The sequence below is a fragment of the Lactuca serriola genome, chromosome 6 (genome assembly GCF_051521515.1).
Source record: "Lactuca serriola cultivar US96UC23 chromosome 6, Lser_US96UC23_V15, whole genome shotgun sequence".
NCBI classification, from domain to species: domain Eukaryota; kingdom Viridiplantae; phylum Streptophyta; class Magnoliopsida; order Asterales; family Asteraceae; genus Lactuca; species Lactuca serriola.
Genome location: NC_136413.1, coordinates 51,297,230 through 51,316,952, shown reverse-complemented (window position 1 = coordinate 51,316,952; position 19,723 = coordinate 51,297,230). Strand labels below are relative to the sequence as shown.

At 29.3% G+C, this 19,723-nt stretch overlaps 2 protein-coding genes and 1 long non-coding RNA gene across 3 annotated transcripts; 2 read left to right on the top strand and 1 right to left on the bottom strand.

The window, feature by feature from the left end:
* The first annotated feature begins 2,343 nt into the window (after nucleotides 1-2,343).
* LOC145059753 (protein FAR1-RELATED SEQUENCE 5-like) lies at nucleotides 2,344-7,009 on the top strand. The gene is made up of 11 exons (XM_079007545.1): nucleotides 2,344-2,371; nucleotides 2,465-2,553; nucleotides 2,711-2,717; nucleotides 3,303-3,337; nucleotides 3,424-3,477; nucleotides 3,886-3,988; nucleotides 4,454-5,258; nucleotides 5,371-5,566; nucleotides 5,745-6,161; nucleotides 6,469-6,593; nucleotides 6,712-7,009. Exons 1-11 carry the CDS (start codon nucleotides 2,344-2,346, stop codon nucleotides 7,007-7,009), a joined length of 2,157 nt encoding a protein of 718 aa, XP_078863671.1.
* Nucleotides 7,010-9,254: 2,245 nt separating this feature from the next.
* LOC145058970 (uncharacterized) lies at nucleotides 9,255-10,180 on the bottom strand. The gene is made up of 4 exons (XR_013686591.1): nucleotides 10,081-10,180; nucleotides 9,835-9,945; nucleotides 9,569-9,637; nucleotides 9,255-9,479 (listed from the first exon to the last, which is right to left on the bottom strand). It is a non-coding gene; the product is annotated as an uncharacterized LOC145058970 (long non-coding RNA).
* An 8,744-nt stretch (nucleotides 10,181-18,924) lies between these two features.
* Nucleotides 18,925-19,347, top strand: LOC145059752 (uncharacterized). Its single transcript, XM_079007544.1, has one exon. It carries the CDS (start codon nucleotides 18,925-18,927, stop codon nucleotides 19,345-19,347), a length of 423 nt encoding a protein of 140 aa, XP_078863670.1.
* The last annotated feature ends 376 nt before the right edge of the window (nucleotides 19,348-19,723 follow it).

Below are 19,723 nucleotides of genomic sequence, written 5' to 3'. Positions count from 1 at the left end.
GTGTTCATTGCAAGTAGTTTGATTCAAATTTATTTTAAGAAAGTCTTTATCTTATTTTTTTGAGATAAAAATGATGCATAGTTAAATATGTAAATCGTATGAATGTGATAAAAATCTATAACATTGGCCAAAATATTAGTACCAATTACTACTAATTTTTTTCACTATAAGATTTCTTATAGATTGTCTAAGGGCTAAATGAAAGAAATAACATCATACTTTCTAAATTATGTAGCATCATACTTTATAAGATCCTATATTGAATTATATTTCTTATTACAAAAATTTTCAAAACAAAAAAATGACTGGCCAAAAATTTTAAAAAGTCAAATCTAGTTGAGCAAAAAAATATATAAAAAACTAAGAAAATCTTTAATTTTTATTTATTATATGCTTTTAACAAAAGAAAAAAAAATATGCTTAGCACGATTCTTGATTTTTATAACATCTTTTATTTATTATTATTACAACACACTTGATTTTTAATTCAATCATTAGTTTGTTTTAGGAAACATGTCATATTAAAAATAAAGAAAATTCATGAAATGACCAAATTATAGGGTGTTGTGTATTTATTTGGATGAAAAAAAATCTGGTCATAACCTTGGAAGAGAAGATTTATAAGAGTTTGTTTAAATTTAAATATTATTTTATTAGTGATTAGTTGTACAATTAGCTTAATGATTTGGACATCTTAAAAAAAATATTATTATTTTATTCAATCTATTTTTAGAAATAGTGAGATTTGTTTTATAAGATAGTATATATATATATATATATATATATATATATATATATATATATATATATATATATCTTCAAATGAGAACCACTAAAGGTTAAGAACCTAAGAACCACTCATATTATATATGTTAGATCTGATACCATTTCTTCATTATTCTCCCGAGACAAAATAAATATCCTCTCACCTCCTTCAACCATCTCCGATGAACACCACCACATCCACCATTGTCGACGGCCGCTTCACCACTGTTACTGCCGATGACGACGCCTCCACATCCCAGCCTCCGACCATCGGCGATAACACTTAAATACGTCATCGAAGTTTCAGATCTGGAACCCTCCTCTTTGTCGTTGTTATGGTGAACCACCACAGTCGTCGCTGTGTCCTCCTTCGATGACAGATCTGCTCCGACGAGCCACCACTTTTTCTTCAGATCTGCTCTAGACAGCCGCCAAAACCACCAGATTTTTACTAAAATACGGTAGATCTCGAATGTATCAGATCTGGATCACGTCCTCATATTGCCAACGAAATTTGATCTAAGATTTCTGCAAGATCTCTTCCCCCTCTTCTCTTCCGGCGACTTCTTTCATCGTTGCCAAATCTTTTCTAACTACTGTTTACGCGTCCCGGTGAGTTCAACACGACTATGTGTGCTTTTTGGTCACGAGTTTCGGCAGAGATATGTTCTGGCAATCATTTCATGTGGTTTTCAAGCGTTATCGTTAAAAACAAAATGTTAGATTTACAAGAAGTGATTTTCCGGTAATGTTATATTAAGCTGTGAATTTTGTGTATTAAACCGTGAATTTGTTATATTAAGTTGTGAATTTTGGCTATTAAACAGTGAATTAACTGTATTATACTTGTAAATGAGCTATGGATATATTGTATTAAATTGCAATTTTTTATATTTTAAGCTATATTAAATTCACAAATTAATACATAGACATACTTCCATATATGAACGTATAAATGTAAACTTTAATTTGATAATATGGATGTGAATATATAGTTTTTGTGTATTAATCTGTGAATTTTATGTATTAAACTTATGATTGATTGTATTAAGAGTTTTAAGTTGATAATATGACTGTGAATTTTATACTTTTTGTTTATTAAGTTGTGAATTTATTGTAATAATTTATAAATTTTATGTATTAAGCTATGATTTTTGTGTTTTCAACTGTGAATTAACTACATTAAGTTGTGAATTTTTTGTTTAAACTGTGAATTGACTATATTAAGCTCCTAATTTTGTGTATTAAACTGTGATTTTTGTGTATAAGACTTTAAATTCACTGCGTTAAGCTATGAATTTTTTGTTTAAACAGTGAATTAATTATATTAAGTTGTGAATTGTATGTATTAAACGGTAATTGATTATATTAACCTGTGAACTGATATCTGAAAGTGTAAATGTAAGTTTTAAGATAAGAATATGACATTTTAGTGTATCAAATTGTTAATTTAATATATTAAGCTATGAATTTTATATATTAAACGGTAATTGGTTATATTAACTTGTGAACTGATTGCAACTTTAAGTGATTTTTTTTAAGTTTTTTGTTAAAATATATGAATGAACTTCTGTATTAATGTTAGAATATGTTTATTTTTTGTGCTGTATAAGTACGTAAGAATGCATTAGTTTTTTTAATTGTTTTGTATTAAATTCAATATGAGTGAATTAAAACGTTTATTAAATTATGAATGTAGTATTTACCCTCTCATTGCATGACTATATATGCAGATCAGATTTTCAAGGAAAGATAGTTGCAATGTTGGCAAAAGTGGTCGGTGTCAGCGTGTGCTAATGGTGGTGGTGGTAAAGTTTGGGTTTGAATTCATTAAATTTGTGAATTAGTGTAAAATAGATAGTATTAAGTTGTGAATTTTGTCTATTATACTGTAAATGGACTGTGTAAATTTGCATTTTACATAAATTTTGGGTTAAAAATATAGAATGATGGTATGAATGAAAATATTAGACTTAAAAAACATGATTTTGCCATTTACTTAACAAACAGACAAAAATTAAGATTTTAATATATTTAGTAATATTCACAATACATATTACTTATTAAATGTGAGTTTTTAGGGTTCTTAATCTTTTGTGGTTCTCATTTGAACCACTCCATATATATATATATATATATATATATATATATATATATATATATATATATATATATATATATATATATATATATATATATATATATATATATATATAGAGAGAGAGAGAGAGGTGGGTTCAATTGAGAAAATAAAAAAGGTTGAGAATGGGGGAATCATTCTCAGCCAATCATTTATCTAACATGTTCAAATTAAAAAAATACGCGTGTCCATTTTCATTAAGGGTATATTTGTAAATTAGTAACTTTTTTACATAGAACTTACATGTTCGTGTTATCAAGTTCCAATTTGATGATATCTTTATATCGTTTGAATCGAATATGAGGAATTCATTATCAAGATTATTTTCTTTATATAACTCGTTAGCTATTATACGTTTTCATTCCATTAATCGTGAAGTTTTGCATCTGTGTTTCAGTTTTCTACTTCTTTATCAGCTTCCGATTTGATCAGGTATGTATATCGTTTGAATCGGATAGATCGGAGTTATTTATATAACTCGTTAGCAATTATACGTTTTCATTCAATTAATTGTGAAGTTTCGCATCTGTGTTTCAGTTTTCTACTTCGTTTTGAGTTTTCGATTTGATCAGGTATGTATATCGTTTGAATCGGATAGATCGGAGTTCATTATCAAGATTATTGCTTTTTATAATTTATTTTGAATTACGATTATTATATTCCTTTTGGAGTTGTTTCATCGGAGTTCATTATCAAGATTATCAAGTTTCGAATATGTATTGGAGTTATTTCACCTGATTTTTGTTAAGTAGTTTCATATATTTATTCCATCAGTTATATCGTTGTAGTTTTTACGTTCTATACTGAGAGAGATTGCTTAATTACATCATATGATCATATATGATTTAAGTTTCTTTCAGATATTTTGTACGTTGAGGTGAGATATATTCGAAATTAACCAGGTTTTCATATTTACGACTTTTTTTGTGAGATATATTTGATATATTCGATATTAAAATTGTTTTTGTTTATTTATATAGATCATTTGGTGTATTATGTCGAATTCTAGTGTTATTGACGGTGATTTGTATTCTTCTATGAGTGAGAGTGAAGAAGAAGATGTTGAGAACTCATTTTTTGAAGGTATCAGTTATTGAATTATTTTGTTGTTTTTAATTTTATTGATTATCATTTATTTACATATGAATATGTTAATATGAATAAATTGTTGTCTTATTCATATATGAATAAACGTGTGATAATTGTAATTTCAAATTTATTATTTTTTCGTTTTATTCATATATGAATTAGTTATGTTTTATTTACATATGAATATGTTAAAATGAATAAATTGTTGTCTTATTCATATTATGAATAAACGTGTATTAATTGTAATTTTGAATTTATTATTTTTTTCGTTTTATTCATATATGAATAAGTTATGTTTTATTATATATATTTTGAATCCTCATGAATTTTATGTATTCATATATGAATGTTTTTTGTTTTATTTATATGAGTTTTATGTATTCATATATATATATATATATATATATATATATATATATATATATATATTATTGTTTTATTCATGCATTATTATTTTAGGTGGTGAATCTTCAAGTTCAGTACATGATGCACAATATTTTGATGATATAATTGGAGAACATGTCTATAAGCCAGATGTACCTGTTCAACTTATTCCTTTTAAGGGTTTAATCTTCAAATCATTAAAGTTGGCTATCAAAATGTATTCTGAGTATGCTGAAATTGGTGGTTTTGATGTTAGACTGAGCACACAGTCAAGGTTTGATAACAAGATTATAAAGAAGAAACATGTTATATGTAATCATGGTGGTAAACAGAAAAAGAAATCTTGTGAAACATTAGGTACAAGTGGTGTTAGGAGGAAACGAAATTCAAATTCAAGAGCTATTGGTTGTCAAGCAAAGATTATATTTGAATCTGTGTATGGAACTCCAGATTATAAAGTTTTTCAGTTTGATGAACTTCACAAACATCCACTTGAGAAGAGAAGCGATTTAAAAAAGGCGAGACAAATGTCATATTCAGAAAAAGAGTTTATTGTGCGTGCTTCCACATCAAAAATAGGTCCAACTATGGCTCATAAGTTGAGGGCAAGTCTGAGAGGTGGGTATGAGTTTGTAAAGCCCAAAGTAGTTGACTATAAAAATTTAAGGAGAGATATCAACAGGGTTATTGGTTATAAAGATGCCCAAATGATAGTAAACACAATGAATGACCGTCGAGCTCACTATCCAAATTACTCATTTGAGTTTAATTGTCAAGATGATGTTTTGGACTGTATGTTTTGGGCTGATGAAATGGAGAAGGCATATTATGCTGAATTTGGTGATGTTATCTCGTTTGATGCGACTTTCCGAACAAACAAGTAAGTTATTTTATCTACTTTTGTTTATAGCTTATTCATATATAAATATTTTTATATTCACTTATTAATACATCAAAAATTGACTCTAATGAACATTTTTTTTGTGTGTTAGGTATCGAATGGTTTTTGTTCCGTTTACTGCTATTGACCATCATAAAAAATCGGTTACTGTTGGATCTGGGTTGCTAAGCAATGAAAGCATTGAGTCTTACTCTTGGTTGCTTAAAGCATTTCTTAAAACTCATGGGAAAGAACCAACACTTGTTTTAACTGATCAAGATGCTGCAATAAAACAAGCTGTTGAGAATGTGTTTCGTAATTCAAAGCACCGATTATGTATGTGGCATATAATGAAAAAGTTGAAAAAAAGGTATTATTTTAATATATTTGAAATATATTACTTATTAGTATATTCATTTATGAATATTGATTGTTATTTTACTTATTATTATTTATTCATTTATGAATATTTTTGTTTTAATACAGATATCAGATGATTTATTTACAAACACAGACTTTAGAAAAAGGTTTTCGAAGCTTGTTTGGGACATTAATATGAAACCTGATGTTTTTGAGGTGAAGTGGGGTTTGCTTATAAAGGAATTCAATCTTGAAGACACAAGATGGTTTAAAGACATGTTTACAATACGTGATTCATGGATACCTGGATATTTTAGTGATATTACAATGTGTGGTTTGATGAAGACTACATCGAGGTCAGAGAGTATGAATTCATTCTTTAATACATATTCAGAAAGTGGGAACTTACTTTTGAATTTCATGATGAATTACGACACTGCCATTCAAAAGCAAAGGAATACTCAACGAGAGCTTGATAGGGCATCAAAGAAAGCATCATATAAAATGCAAACACCTCGAGAAATAGAACTGCAAGCATCAAAGGTTTATACAAGTACATTATTTTTTGAGGTGCAAAAACAAATATATAAAGCATGTTTTTTCTGTACGTACTCATATGTTGGTATTGAAGATGGTCGGGAAGTTTACATTGTGCAGCACAACAATAGTAAAAGTGATTTTAAAAATGAATTTAAGGTAATTTTACTTGTTTTTTATGAAAAATGTAATAATATTCATATATGAATATTATATGAATATATGAATATTATATGAATATATGAATATATATGAGTGTTGATATGAGTAGTCTTATATGAATGTAAATGTGTAAATTTTGTTTTTGTATCAGGTTGAAATAAAAGCTGAAGAGAAAGAAATAAATTGCAGTTGTGAACATTTTAAGTGTATGAGTGTTTTATGCAGACATGCTTTTACAATAATGATGAGATGTGGTGTTAAAGAAATTCATGAAAGGTACATTTTGAAGAGATGGAGAAAGGATGTGATATCAAAAAATTATCGTTTTAGTTCTGTTCAATCCGATTCAGGTGATTGTGAAAAATGTAAAGCTAGTCAATGATTCATATTATAGTTTTGAATCATGTTTGGATATTGTAAGAGATGACAAAAAGAGATTGACTTTGTTTGCTGAGAAACAACAAATGTTGTTGAAGGAATTTGAGAGTGATTATATTTCTCCTGGATTGAAAAGCAAGACAGATGGTGAAGTCGTATGCAAGCTTTTGGGTGTTACTATTCCTATTCCAGAAGAGATTAATATTCATGTTCCTGAAGTTCAAAGCAATAAAGGTACTGGAATCAAGAAAAGAATTCCAAGTGCAGGTGAAGTAGCATATGAAAATTCTAAAAAAGAACATAGAATGTGTTGAGGATGTGGAAAGCGAGTTCCACACAATTTACGTACTTGTCCAGAAAGAGTTGGAGCTGCTAAATCAGCAAAAGACAGTTAGGGATTTTTTTTATTCATTTATGAATATATGCAGATAAAAACAATAAACAATAATATTCATGTATGAATAATACACATTTATATTGATATGGTAAATTGATATGTTGATATTTGTTTTTTAAATTACTATAAAATAAGTTATATTGATATTGTGAATTATTTATAAATGAATATAAATATGTGAAATTTGTTATACTAATAAATAAGTAATGTTCATATATGAACTTTTTTATGTTAATATCTGAACTTTGTTATACTAACATATTACTTTGAACTTATTCATAAATGAATATATCATATTCGTATTCATTTATGAATAAATAAAAATAAATTTTGAAAATATTTGAATATAAAAAAATGACATAAATAAGCAAACTTGTTTCTACTAATAAGTTAGTTATATTCATATATGAAATTTGTTATATTCATATATGAACTTTGTTATACTGACATATTACTCCTAATTTAATCATAAATGAAGATATCATATTCGTATTCATTTATGAATAAACATAAATAAAATTTGAAAATATTTAAATATAAAAAACTGACAGAAATAAACGAAGTTGTTTCTATTACATAATCATTCAACACAAGATAATAAAAGTTGTTCATAAGACTTTCACAAAATATTAAAACGATGTTCAACAATATTTAACAAACCATTTAAAACTTGTTTCGTAGAATCATCTTACATGTACTTCAAATCCATTCATCTTCAACACAAACTGTTCTATAGCATCACACTTCAACATTCTTTCATCTTCACAAGCAATCATTAATATTCTTTTAACCTTTTTTGAATTGCTTGCATAGCTTTGTATGCATGATCAGTACGCACTTTGAATTCAACTTTTTGATATTTTTCTGCAAGATCCAACACCTTAGCCTTCAACATGTTAATTTCAGAAGTTAGCATTATGTGTGCATATCTTTGCCTGAGCTTCTCTAAAGTAGTTTGCTGAACTGCACTTTCTTTATGAAGACCTGGTTTCCACTTTGAGAGTGGTTGTCCCATATAGGTCTCCATATGTCTCATTGCAAAGACCCCACAATCAACTTTGTTTTTAACTGTTCTCAATGACATTTCAAGTCGTTGGGGTTTGATACTTTATTTTGAGATTGCATTTGCTCTTGGATGGTTTATTTCTTTAAAGTATCTCACAAACAAATTTTTCTGATCATTAAATAAAATAAAAGTTAGATATGTAATAAATTGGTTCTTTTATGTTGTTGTGAACTGGGTACATACCAAAGGTTTCATTATTACTCCGTATTTCCCTTCATAATCCCCCTCAACTGCACTATTGTTTAGAATTTCAATTGACGGTTTCTTTAAGTTGAAGACAATCACAAAAATGTGAGCACTTTTAACAACTGGAAAGAATACCTGTTTTTATGTATATAATGGTAAGTATTTTGTTGATAAATATATATATAAAAAAACAACTTTAATTAACATACCATGTCAATATCTTTTATGTTCAAGATTTTTTTGTACCCATTGGTACTGTCATGAAAGTTCTCCTTGAATTTTTCATACTTTCTTTCATCAGACAATGTTGAAGTTAGATAAGCAGTCTGTAACCAATATAATCATATGTGAATTTCGATTGAATATATATAATTATGTTAAAGAATACATCATATTTGTATAATCATATGTCAATTTAAGTTGTAAAAAATATAATATTCATAAATGAATACATCATATTGGTGTATTCATTTATGAATAAGGAAGGAATTAAGGTTAGAACATAAACTTACAGAAACTCCAACTTTCAAGAAGAGTCTGTATGGTGAATTTCCAAAATCCCTTTCCAGTTGTTGGTGGTTAAGTAAATCAGACCAAGTGTCTAAAACTTCTCCAAAAATCTCTGTGTTTGCATATAGACTTTCCATAACTGCTATTTCTGCTATCTGACCATATTTTGTCTGGACAACCACATCTCTGCAAATATATAATCAAAATGTCATAGATTATTATCTATATAATAATCATATATGAATATATATAAAAAATAAAGTTACTTACGATGTATTGCCTTGTAAGTTAAACAACCATTCACAGACAATACTCTCCTGATGTGTTAGTTTGGGTTTTGTGTTTGTTATTCTGCATTTGAAAGGTGATTTGAAAGCATCAGCAAACTTCTTCTCTCTTGGTTGATCCAGATCATGCTTTGATGGTCCTACTTCAGTAGGAATTGATACAGAGATTGGATTTGGATTAAGAACATTTTTCTTTGCTAATCTGATAACAACCTTCTGATGGTCGTCTTTGATTTGTTTCTTTGTAAGTGCTTTTTTTGGTGAAGATTCATTAGATTTTTTACTTGAAGTTTGATCTGAATCTTGACTGAGACCTAGACTAAAGCTTGGATGAGTATCTGCATGCCAGGAGATTTATCATACAAATAGTTGTAAGTTAATTATAATATTTGAGTTTATATTTTGAAATGTTTATCCAAATTGTTACCTCCTTTATTTCCTTTTGTCTTGTCAGCTTTTTCTCCTTTCTTGTTTTGATTTTCTGACTTTTTCTTTCCTGAAAGATAAAGAAATGTGATTAAGTAATTCATATCATCATATGTGAATAAGTAATGTATTCATTTATGAATAAGTAATACATATTATTATTTATGAATAAGTAATACTATATTTTTTATTTATTCATATATTGTGTTATTCATTTATGAATAATAAAACTTACTATATTCATTTATTAGTGAATCAACTATTTACCTCTATCTTCTGCATTTCCTTTTTCAATTTCTGTTTGTTTTTCTTCACATCCATCTTTCGTGTTCTTAGCTTCCGTTCCTCCTTCATTTCTATCTTCAGAGTTTTCCTTGCCTGAAACATATACATCATATATGAATATTTTTTATTTTTTATTCATTTATATAGTATATTATTCATTTATGAATAAACAATGTTATTAAAAAAATCAATATAAATATTGTAATATATTTTAAATCATTCATTTACCTGTATCATCTCCCTTTGTTTTTTCAACTTTTGTTCCTTGTTCATGGACACCTTCTAATTTTTCCTTTTCTGCAAGAGTATTAGTTTTACCTGTACTCATTGGTGACCCTGGTCATAATTTAACAAACAAAATTTTTATTGTGTATTGATATTTTTATATATTTTTTTAAAATAAAATTAAGACAAAATTTACCTATATCAATATTATCGAAAATAGTTTTCATTTCAGGGTGATTCCAGATTTCATCTTCTTGACTATTTAAACTTGAAACTCTAATTCCAAGGACATTGTCCACAATGTTGTCAACAACTTTATCCAACAAATTTTGATTTTTAGTTTGTTGAATAGTCTCTTCATGATTATTTGTTTCCTCAGCATGATCATCTTTTTCTTCTTCATCATTCTGATTTTCATTCCTCTTTGCATCTTTCTCTTTTACTCTAATTTCACCTTCTTTTTGATTCTTATCTGCATCATTCCTTATTCCTTCAATATCTGCTTCATTTGAATCAAACAAATAATCTACTTCTGGTTGACTTGCACCATTATCACTGTCTTCTTCACCATTTCCCTCTTTATCTTCATTTTCTGTTTGATCATTTGTTTTTTGACCCATTATTGGTGTCAAATTGATTCCTTCAACTCCAATTTCATTAATTGGAAAATTAAAAAGTGTTGTGCTTTTAGTTTTTTCTTCAACAATCATATTTTTCATCTTTTCTTTGAAAATTCTAAAACTTTCCTTTTCAGGGAACTTTGTCATCGCATCATTAAGCTTTGAATTCAGCTTTTCCTTCATCCTCTCAAAACTATTAATCATTTTTGATATTTTTGATTCATATGCCTATGTAACAAAAAGAAGTATATGATTAGAATTTAATATAATAATTTAATGTAATCATATATTATTAACATGTTAAAACTAACTACCTCAACAGAATGATCTTCATCTTTATCAGAATCACTGTCTTCGAGATCTGTATCTCCTTCATTTTGTTCATTAACATATTCTTCGTTTAATTCTCCAACTCCAAATCTACCTTTTTCTTGTTCAAATGTCTCTCGATATCTAATCTTCTCTGAACTTTAATAACAAATTGTTGGACGTTTACGTGTTACTGTTAAAGCTTCCGAGTGGATGTTATCAGCATAGAACAACTGCACATAAATGATAACTAATTGATATTCATATATGAACAACTAATATTATTTTTTACTTATTCATAAATGAATAAGTAATGTAAAGCATTATGTGTGAACAAATATATTTTTCTTATTCATATATGAATATTTGCTATTAGATTATGAATAATCAATATTATTAAAAATTGAGTATAAACATTATAATAACTTACCACCAAGAAAGCTGAAGGTCCAACAAAGAAGCTGTTATCTGAGTATGGTATGTATGAGTTTTTTGTTCTGACAAGACAGTCCAAAACATAGTTGCACCAGTCTATGTTGCTGGTATCTGTTTTTCTTGAAATATAACTCAAGGGAAACAGGTTGCATCTTCCCATTGATGTTGACTCGCAAAAAGTGTTGACAAAAAGAACTAAGAAGTTCAATTTGAAATTGAAATCAGCTTGTGTGGTAGAAACAATAACATTTTTGATTGCACTCAGTCGGATGATTGAATCTTTTTTAAATTGTTGCTTCCAGTCATCATAACTTGTATCATCCTTAGGTCATTGATCCAGTTGTGTAAGTTTGGTTCCACCAATTGGTATGCCTAACATGTCATGAACAGACTCTACTGTTACTTTCAATTCCTTTCCTTCAATATCTATCACCATTCTCTCAGAATCAAATTTTTGAAGAACATAAAATCCCAGCTTCAGTGGTATATCCGTGATTTTCATTTTTAACAAAGCTCCAAAACCCATAGACCTTACAGATTCTTTTTGTTCTTTGCTCATCCCAAGGATTATAGATAGTAATGCCTCTAGTGCAGTGGCGAGGCTATTCACATGGTAGGTGGGTCCAATGACCCACCTAATTTTTTTAACTTATGCAAAATTTCTATTGAATTTTTTTTTTGACCTATCTTACGAAAAATTTAGGACCTACCTTACCAATAAAATCTTTGAATTTATATAGAAAATTTACTATATAAAAATTAGTGAACCATGTGTTTTTCTATTCTAGACTCGCCACTGCTAGTGAACATCTGTTTTTCATTGAGTAAAATTCTTTTACCATTGGTTTTTTTTGTCTTTTTTGATTGGTGACTCCTTTTTTTTTTTGCCTTCTTCGATGGATGACTACTTTCAAAATCAAAGTCTGAATCTTGTAGTGGTTGTTTTTCAGGAGTTTTCCTTTTTGATGGACTTTTCCTACTTTGATGCTTCATTTTCTTTGGTACTTTTGTTTCTTTTTTATCTGGGAAATGAAAATATATAATATTTGAATAAGTTACTGATATATGAATATGATATATGCTCGTTGATTTAATAATATTTATTTATTTCAAAAATATAACTAATATATATATATATATATATATATATATATATATATATATATATATATACACACAATTTTATTATATATGAATATATTAGATATGATAGGAATTTTGTACCTTTCGCATTTTTCCTCTTCTGCATTGATCTTGTTTCTCTCATTGTTGGTGAATCTTTATCGGAAATGTTAGTGTTCTTACATTCATTCAATAGTAAGTATAAGATAAATGAGTTTGATATTTACGAATGAATATTTGAATAAAACATATGTATTCATATTTTTTTATTCACATATGAATATGTTTTGTTATATTCATATGTGAATAGAACATATGTAAGTGATTCTTGTTGTATTCACATTTGAATAATGTATGTATGGTAGCAAGCTATGTTTTATTCATATGTGAATATAACATACATATTCATGAATGAATATTTGAATAAAACATATGTATTCATATTTTTTTATTCACGTATGAATATGTTTTGTTATATTCATATGTGAATAGAATATATGTAAGTGATTCTTGTTGTATTCGCATTTGAATAATGTATGTATGGCAGCAAGCTATGTTCTATTCATATGTGAATATAACATACATATTCACGAATGAATATTTGAATAAAACATATGTATTCATATTTTTTTTATTCACGTATGAATATGTTTTGTTATATTCATATGTGAATAGAACATATGTAAGTGATTCTTGTTGTATTCGCATTTGAATAATGTATGTATGGCAGCAAGCTATGTTCTATTCATATGTGAATATAACATACATATTCACGAATGAATATTTGAATAAAACATATGTATTCATATTTTTTTTATTCACATATGAATATGTTTTTTTATATTCATATGTGAATAGAACATATGTAAGTAATTCTTGTTGTATTCACATATGAATAATGTATGTATGACAGTAAGTTATGTTCTATGTTAATATAACATACATATTCATGAATGAATATTTGAATAAAACATATGTATTCATATTTTCTTTATTCACATATGAATATGTTTTGTTATATTCATATGTGAATAGAACATACGTAAGTAATTCTTGTTGTATTCACATATTAATAATGTATGTATGGCAGCAAGCTATACGTATTCACGAATGAATATTAGTTTTGCTTGTGTTCAGAAGTAAACAGAACATATTTTATTTACCTTTTTGATTTGTTTTTGGTTTTCGTTTATATGTATTCTTCACTGTTGTTGTCGTTTCTGTAAGGGTAAGTAGTTAATATTAGGAAAACATAAGCAAAATGTTAAGTAACGTTTGTATTTTGACAGAATAGTTTTGAATAAAGATGAAAAATTAAGAGATGATGTAAAATCATTTATATATCAAATAATAATGAATGATTCTTACAAAAATTTCAAGTAAATAAAGTAATAACGAAGGAGGGTTACGAGAATGAACGAGTATCATAAATTTCAAGTAAAATTGAAGTAAACAACCTTTTTTGAAGAATGAACAGTGTGAAAACAATGTTTTTAGTTATAAATCAACTAATAATTTTCGAACATTACGAGAAATTTCAAGTAATCAAGTGATAATTTTAGAAATGATTCGAAATCGTTAAAAACTCGAGAAAAAACGCCGATGGTTACCTTTCATTGTCAAGAGTGAGGAAATGGTCTCGTTCATGTTTTCATCGGAAGACATTTTTCTTCGTTTATGTTATTTGATGCTTCTGCAAATGTGTTTCTTCTTGTCGATTGTTCTTCAAATGGTTTTCGAGTTATGGTGTATCGAAGAGGGAAATGGTGCTTTTCTGTCGATATTTGACGTGATATCAAATTACTCAAGTGCCCTGACGGTTTAATGTTTTTTGATTATTTACAATTTTGCCACCGCTCATTAATGTATTTGGATTATTTACAAGTTAGTCACCGTGCATTTTTTAAGCTCATTAAATGATTGGCTGATAATGGTTCTCCCATTCTCAACCTTTTTTTTCTCAATTGAACCCTCCTATATATATATATATATATATATATATATATATATATATATATATATATATATATATATATATATATATATATATATATATATATATATTAAGTGAACTTTGAATTTATCGTATAACAATTACATTTACATAATTGATTTTGGTTATTTTTTAGTTAACTCAATTTTATATTTCAATATACATTATCATTATCTTTTTATACATATAAAGAACATTAACCGTATATGCACAACATTTTATATTATAATTTTAATCAACTATTATAAAATACATGCAAATCATATAACTCTATAAATTAATAATTATTTGAAAATAATTAATTAATAATTATGATTTTGAACTATCAATATCCGTTTAATTTGTTAATCATAGCTTCTACATGTTAAAACTCAGTTAATAACTAAGTTTTTTTTGGAAAGGGGACTTTACTAACGAGGGTTTCCGGACAAAAAAAACTTAGTTAATAATATGGTGGATAGCCTATTGACCAATGTTCAAATCTTGGCACCACTCAGCCTTGTGGCCATGGAAGTTCGTCTGCGGTAGTTTCAGGGCATGACGCAAAGCTTTATATTTGTAGCGAGGATTAGTTGGTGCGCGAAAGCTGGCCAAAATAAATAAATAAATAAATAAAATAACATTAGTTAATAATAATTGAAATGGATGACTAATTTGGATTTTATTTAAGCGTGTGATATGGACTGGTTTGTTGTTTGGAACTAAACCGGATGTTTCTGCCGGACTTAACAAATATATTTACATTATGCTTTGTAGTATTATTTAAATTTATATAAGTGGAACTCATATGCGAATTCGAACTAATCTCTTCGATTTATTCTTTAATTCTCTTTCGTATTTCATCACTAATGGTATCTTTTATTAAGGATGAGCGTATTGCATTAATTATTTGGAACCGGAACAAGAAACGGAAACGACGGTTCCTAAAATGTTGGAACTGGAACCAAAATCGGCGGATAGTAGTTCCATTAGCAGGTATGCGATTCGTTAATTTTATTAAATTTTTTAAAACATTTAAAATTATATCTTTGAGTTGGCATTCAAGAAATTGAAATCCATAGCTAAACAAATATTTCTATGAGTTAGAATTTAACTTGAACATAACAATAACAGTAACTTATGTTTATTATCTATAAATTTATTTTAAAAATAGATAGTTTAATTTCAAAGCCAAAATTATATATGTACATTTGTTCAAAACAAATTATTTTAAATTGTTGAATTTTAAATGATATTATTAAAGAGGATACTTATAAGGTATGTGATTGTCATATATATATATATATATATATATATATATATATATATATATATATATATATATATATATATACTGGCGGGTACCCAACGGGTAGCGGTTCCGTAAAAATGAAAAACGTGAATCGTCGAAGGAGGTTTCGATTCCGGAACCGACGGTTTCAATTCTGAAAACGGATACCCAGTTTCGCTGCTCATCGTTATCTTTTATCTGACCTTATATTCTAGATTTAAAGTAAACTGCTCAAGTTTCTAATGATGTAGAACTTTAAATAGTTGTCTAATTCAATGATTATGACGATGTGTATTTTTCTATTGCATAATATTACATTATTATGCTTTATGAGTTATAAACTTGCTTATTTATTTTCTCCATTGTAAGCTTGCTATTAACTTTTTGTTATAAACTTGTTTTTAGAGATAATATTGGATGGTTTCTTTTTCTAACAACAACAATTCGATTTCCATTGCAGATTTTATATATTAGACCAACAAAAAATTTAGTCACACTATCAAACTAAGGATGAACAAAAGGACCGAACTGATCGGAACCGACCCGATCCGGGAACCGGCTTCGGCCAAATCAAGAACCGAACCGGCCCGGCGGTTCTACCGGTTCCCGATTCATACCGGTTCTTGTCGTGTCTTCAAATGTTGGAACCGGTCATCGAAAATTACCATCATACGGTTTTGGTTTTTGTCGGTTCTACTGGTTTCAGTTATATCGGTTCCGGTTCCTACCGGTTCCCGGTTCCAAAAATCCACAAAAATAACGTCCCGGTCGTGGCCCGACCGGTTCCAGTACCGATACCGGTTCCGGCCGGTTCCCCGGTCCTTATGCTCATCCCTCTATCAAACCAATCCAAAGAAGTTGACTTTAAGGCTGAGGGGTGTGGTTTAGAATATACCAATATACTGAGTTCCACCTCAGTCGAGATCCCTCCCAATATTAGCTTTGGTCTTTGTCTGGAGAGAGAGAGAGAGAGAGAGAGAGAGAGAGAGAGAGAGAGAGAGAGAGAGAGAGAGAGAGAGAGAGAGAGAGAGAGAGAGAGAGAGAGAGAGAGAGAGAGAGAGAGAGAGAGAGAGAGAGAGAGAGAGAGGACAAAATGCTATAGAGCTCCATACAAAAACTTGACATACCGTGGTGAGAGGAATATGCCGTGGTGAGAGGACGATATTCTGCTCTTTGCCGAGTTCTATTTCACCTTTGTGTGCACTATTTTATAGGTATATGTAGTAATTTTGAAATGATAAAATTTTTGAAGGTGATAAGATAAAAAAAAATAGATATTTTTGATTCTATTCGTAGATATAAAAAATGTGCTTTTAAATGGGTTTGCTCGGCAATATACTGTAAACTATTTACAATGTTTTTGTGCTCTAGTTCCTAACTAGAGTTTTTTATTTTTTTTTTAATAAATTTATAATTAACTGTTAAAAAAAATAAAAGAAAAAAAAAACCTCCACCTCATATATACCGAACTTGGCCAATCCCCACTCCTACGGACTAATTGGTTTGACGGATTTAATCGATGTGGAAAAATATGTACTTGTTTTGATTATTTTAACGAAACATTTATTTTTTTTAAACGAATTGACAGACACAAAATCGAAGTTGTGGTTAGTTGGTCGAAGCATCTAATGATATAAATAGGAATATGACTAATTAGTTGGCTCTTTCTGATCGATTTGGCTGGGTAGGGGCCGTAGGGGAAACAACTAACATTGGCATGTGGGCATTTACGACCCTCAATAACTGCTAGCAATTATCATTTTACACATGCTTTTTACATAAGAAGTAACCATGTTTGAACTATCGGCTCATTTCAAATAATGTAAATTTCTTCATTCAAAAGAGAAATGTTTGTTGGATTTCGTAACTGATATTGCCCGTCATATAACAATAAATATACCTAGCTAAAACAAAATGTAGAAGGTTAATCATTAAATTTAATCAAAATGGTCAAAGTTGTAAGTTGCATAAGATAATAATATTTTTGTGTGGTATTTTGTGCGAAATGCCCTAAAACCCTAGCCTTATTTTTGTTTCTATTATATTTTTGTCTCCTTTGACCCTTCTCACAATCGATCAATGCCTCGACTTGCATGACTAACCATGATTCTTCCATCCCCTCACCCAAGTTGTCTCGTACCACATAAAAACCCTACAAGGTCACTAATTCCAATTGGCTTTCATCTCTCTTGTTCTTGATCTCGTCTGTCTTAATTATGATGTTTGAAAGAGATTTTTTTGAAACCCATTGTATCGGATTTAACATAATTGAACGAATTGATGGCTCTAGTGATGCTTAGTTGTCTCACCCTCCTAACCCCTGATTGGACAAAAATTGATTCCATTGGGTATCTATGGATCTATAGGACGATTTCTTGGTCCCTTCACCATATGATATTCAAGAAGAATTCTACACCCCAATCCATTTACCTCAATTTGGGGATTTTGTTATGTATGAAGAAGGATGTGAAGTCGATTTAACTTGATAAAGAACAATAGAGTACCATGATTGGTGATGATATAATCTCCTAATACGCTAAACCAAGGCTATATCCGACTTGCTCAATAATATAGAGTGTAGAGTTCTTGAAAAGAACATTATCTGTTGAGATTAATTTTAATTTCCTTCTTTTACCCGTTTCTTGCTGGACAAGGGTTAGGATAATTATTAACCTTTATACTTATTTTTAGCTTATCTTTAGCTTTTACTCCTATATAAGGAGCTCCCTGTATTCGTTTTTTATTATTCAGAAAATAAGAAGCAATTTCATTCCTCTAAATTTATTATGGTATCAGAGTGAAACCTGGGAATATAATCCTAGTATTCATCTGTGATGACAGGCTCGGACGCATCAGGATCGTCCAAAGGAGAGAAGCCTGCACTCGATGTATCTTCTCCTTATTTTCTTGTGAGTTCAGACCATCCAGGGCAAAACTTTGTGGGAGAAAATCTCTTACTTGATGGAAATTATGGTGACTGGGAAAATGAGATGTCGAATGCCCTCTATGCCAAAAACAAATTCGGGTTCGTTGACGGAACTCTACCCATGCCACAAGAAGATTCAGCCGATTTGAGCAACTAGAAGAGATGTAACGCCATGGTGCGTGGATGGCTTGTGAGCGCCATGGAGAACGAGATAAAAGGAAGTGTGAAATATGTTGTCACTGCCCATGAGATCTGGCTTGATCTCAAAGAAAGGTTTGGAAAAGAGAACGCTTCACGAGCGTATGAATTGCGAAGAATTATCACTACCATACAACAAGGCAACATGACTGTTTCCTCATACTACACAAAATTAAGAGGTGTGTGGGATGAGATTCGGTCCATAAGTCAGATTCCCACGTGTTCTTGTAAAGGATGTAAATGCGAAATCAATAAAGAGATTGCTAGACTCCATGACAAAGAACATCTTTACGATTTCCTTATGGGGCTGAATGAGGAATTTAATGCTGTAAGAACCCAAATCCTTAGCAGTAGCCCTTTGCCCACTTTAAATGCGGCTTATCACCTTGTTAGCTAGGATGAACAGTAGTGCCAGATTGGAACTGCACGAAATTACAACTCCAATTCGTCTGTGTTCCAAACAACAGGAAGATCTGCACCTCGCCAAAATAATAAAGTTGGACCACAATCAAGTATAAGACAAGAAAATCGAAGAAGAACTGAGGATAAATGGTGTATGCATTGTCACAAAACCGGTCACATGGTTGAAGGCTGTTTTGAATTAATCGGCTACCCGGAGTGGTGGAACTCGAAATCCACAAATGCAAAGACCCAGGCTGGAAAACAAAAGGTGCAAGCTAAGGCTGCTGTAGTTGTAGAAGAAACATGCTCTTCTACAATTACAAAAGAAGAGTATGAGGATCTTTTGAGAATGCTCAGGGCATCGAAAATTG

What these genes read in the sequence shown, in the direction of transcription:
- LOC145059753 (XM_079007545.1), top strand. Translation starts at nt 2,344, where the DNA reads ATGTTAGAATATGTTTATTTTTTGTGCT. An exon ending in TGAGTTTTCGATTTGATCAG is followed by an intron (nt 3,478 to 3,885) that starts GTATGTATATCG and finishes TTATTTATATAG; the next exon opens with ATCATTTGGTGTATTATGTC. An exon ending in GCGACTTTCCGAACAAACAA is followed by an intron (nt 5,259 to 5,370) that starts GTAAGTTATTTT and finishes TTTGTGTGTTAG; the next exon opens with GTATCGAATGGTTTTTGTTC.
- LOC145059752 (XM_079007544.1), top strand. Translation starts at nt 18,925, where the DNA reads ATGGTGCGTGGATGGCTTGTGAGCGCCATGGAGAACGAGATAAAAGGA.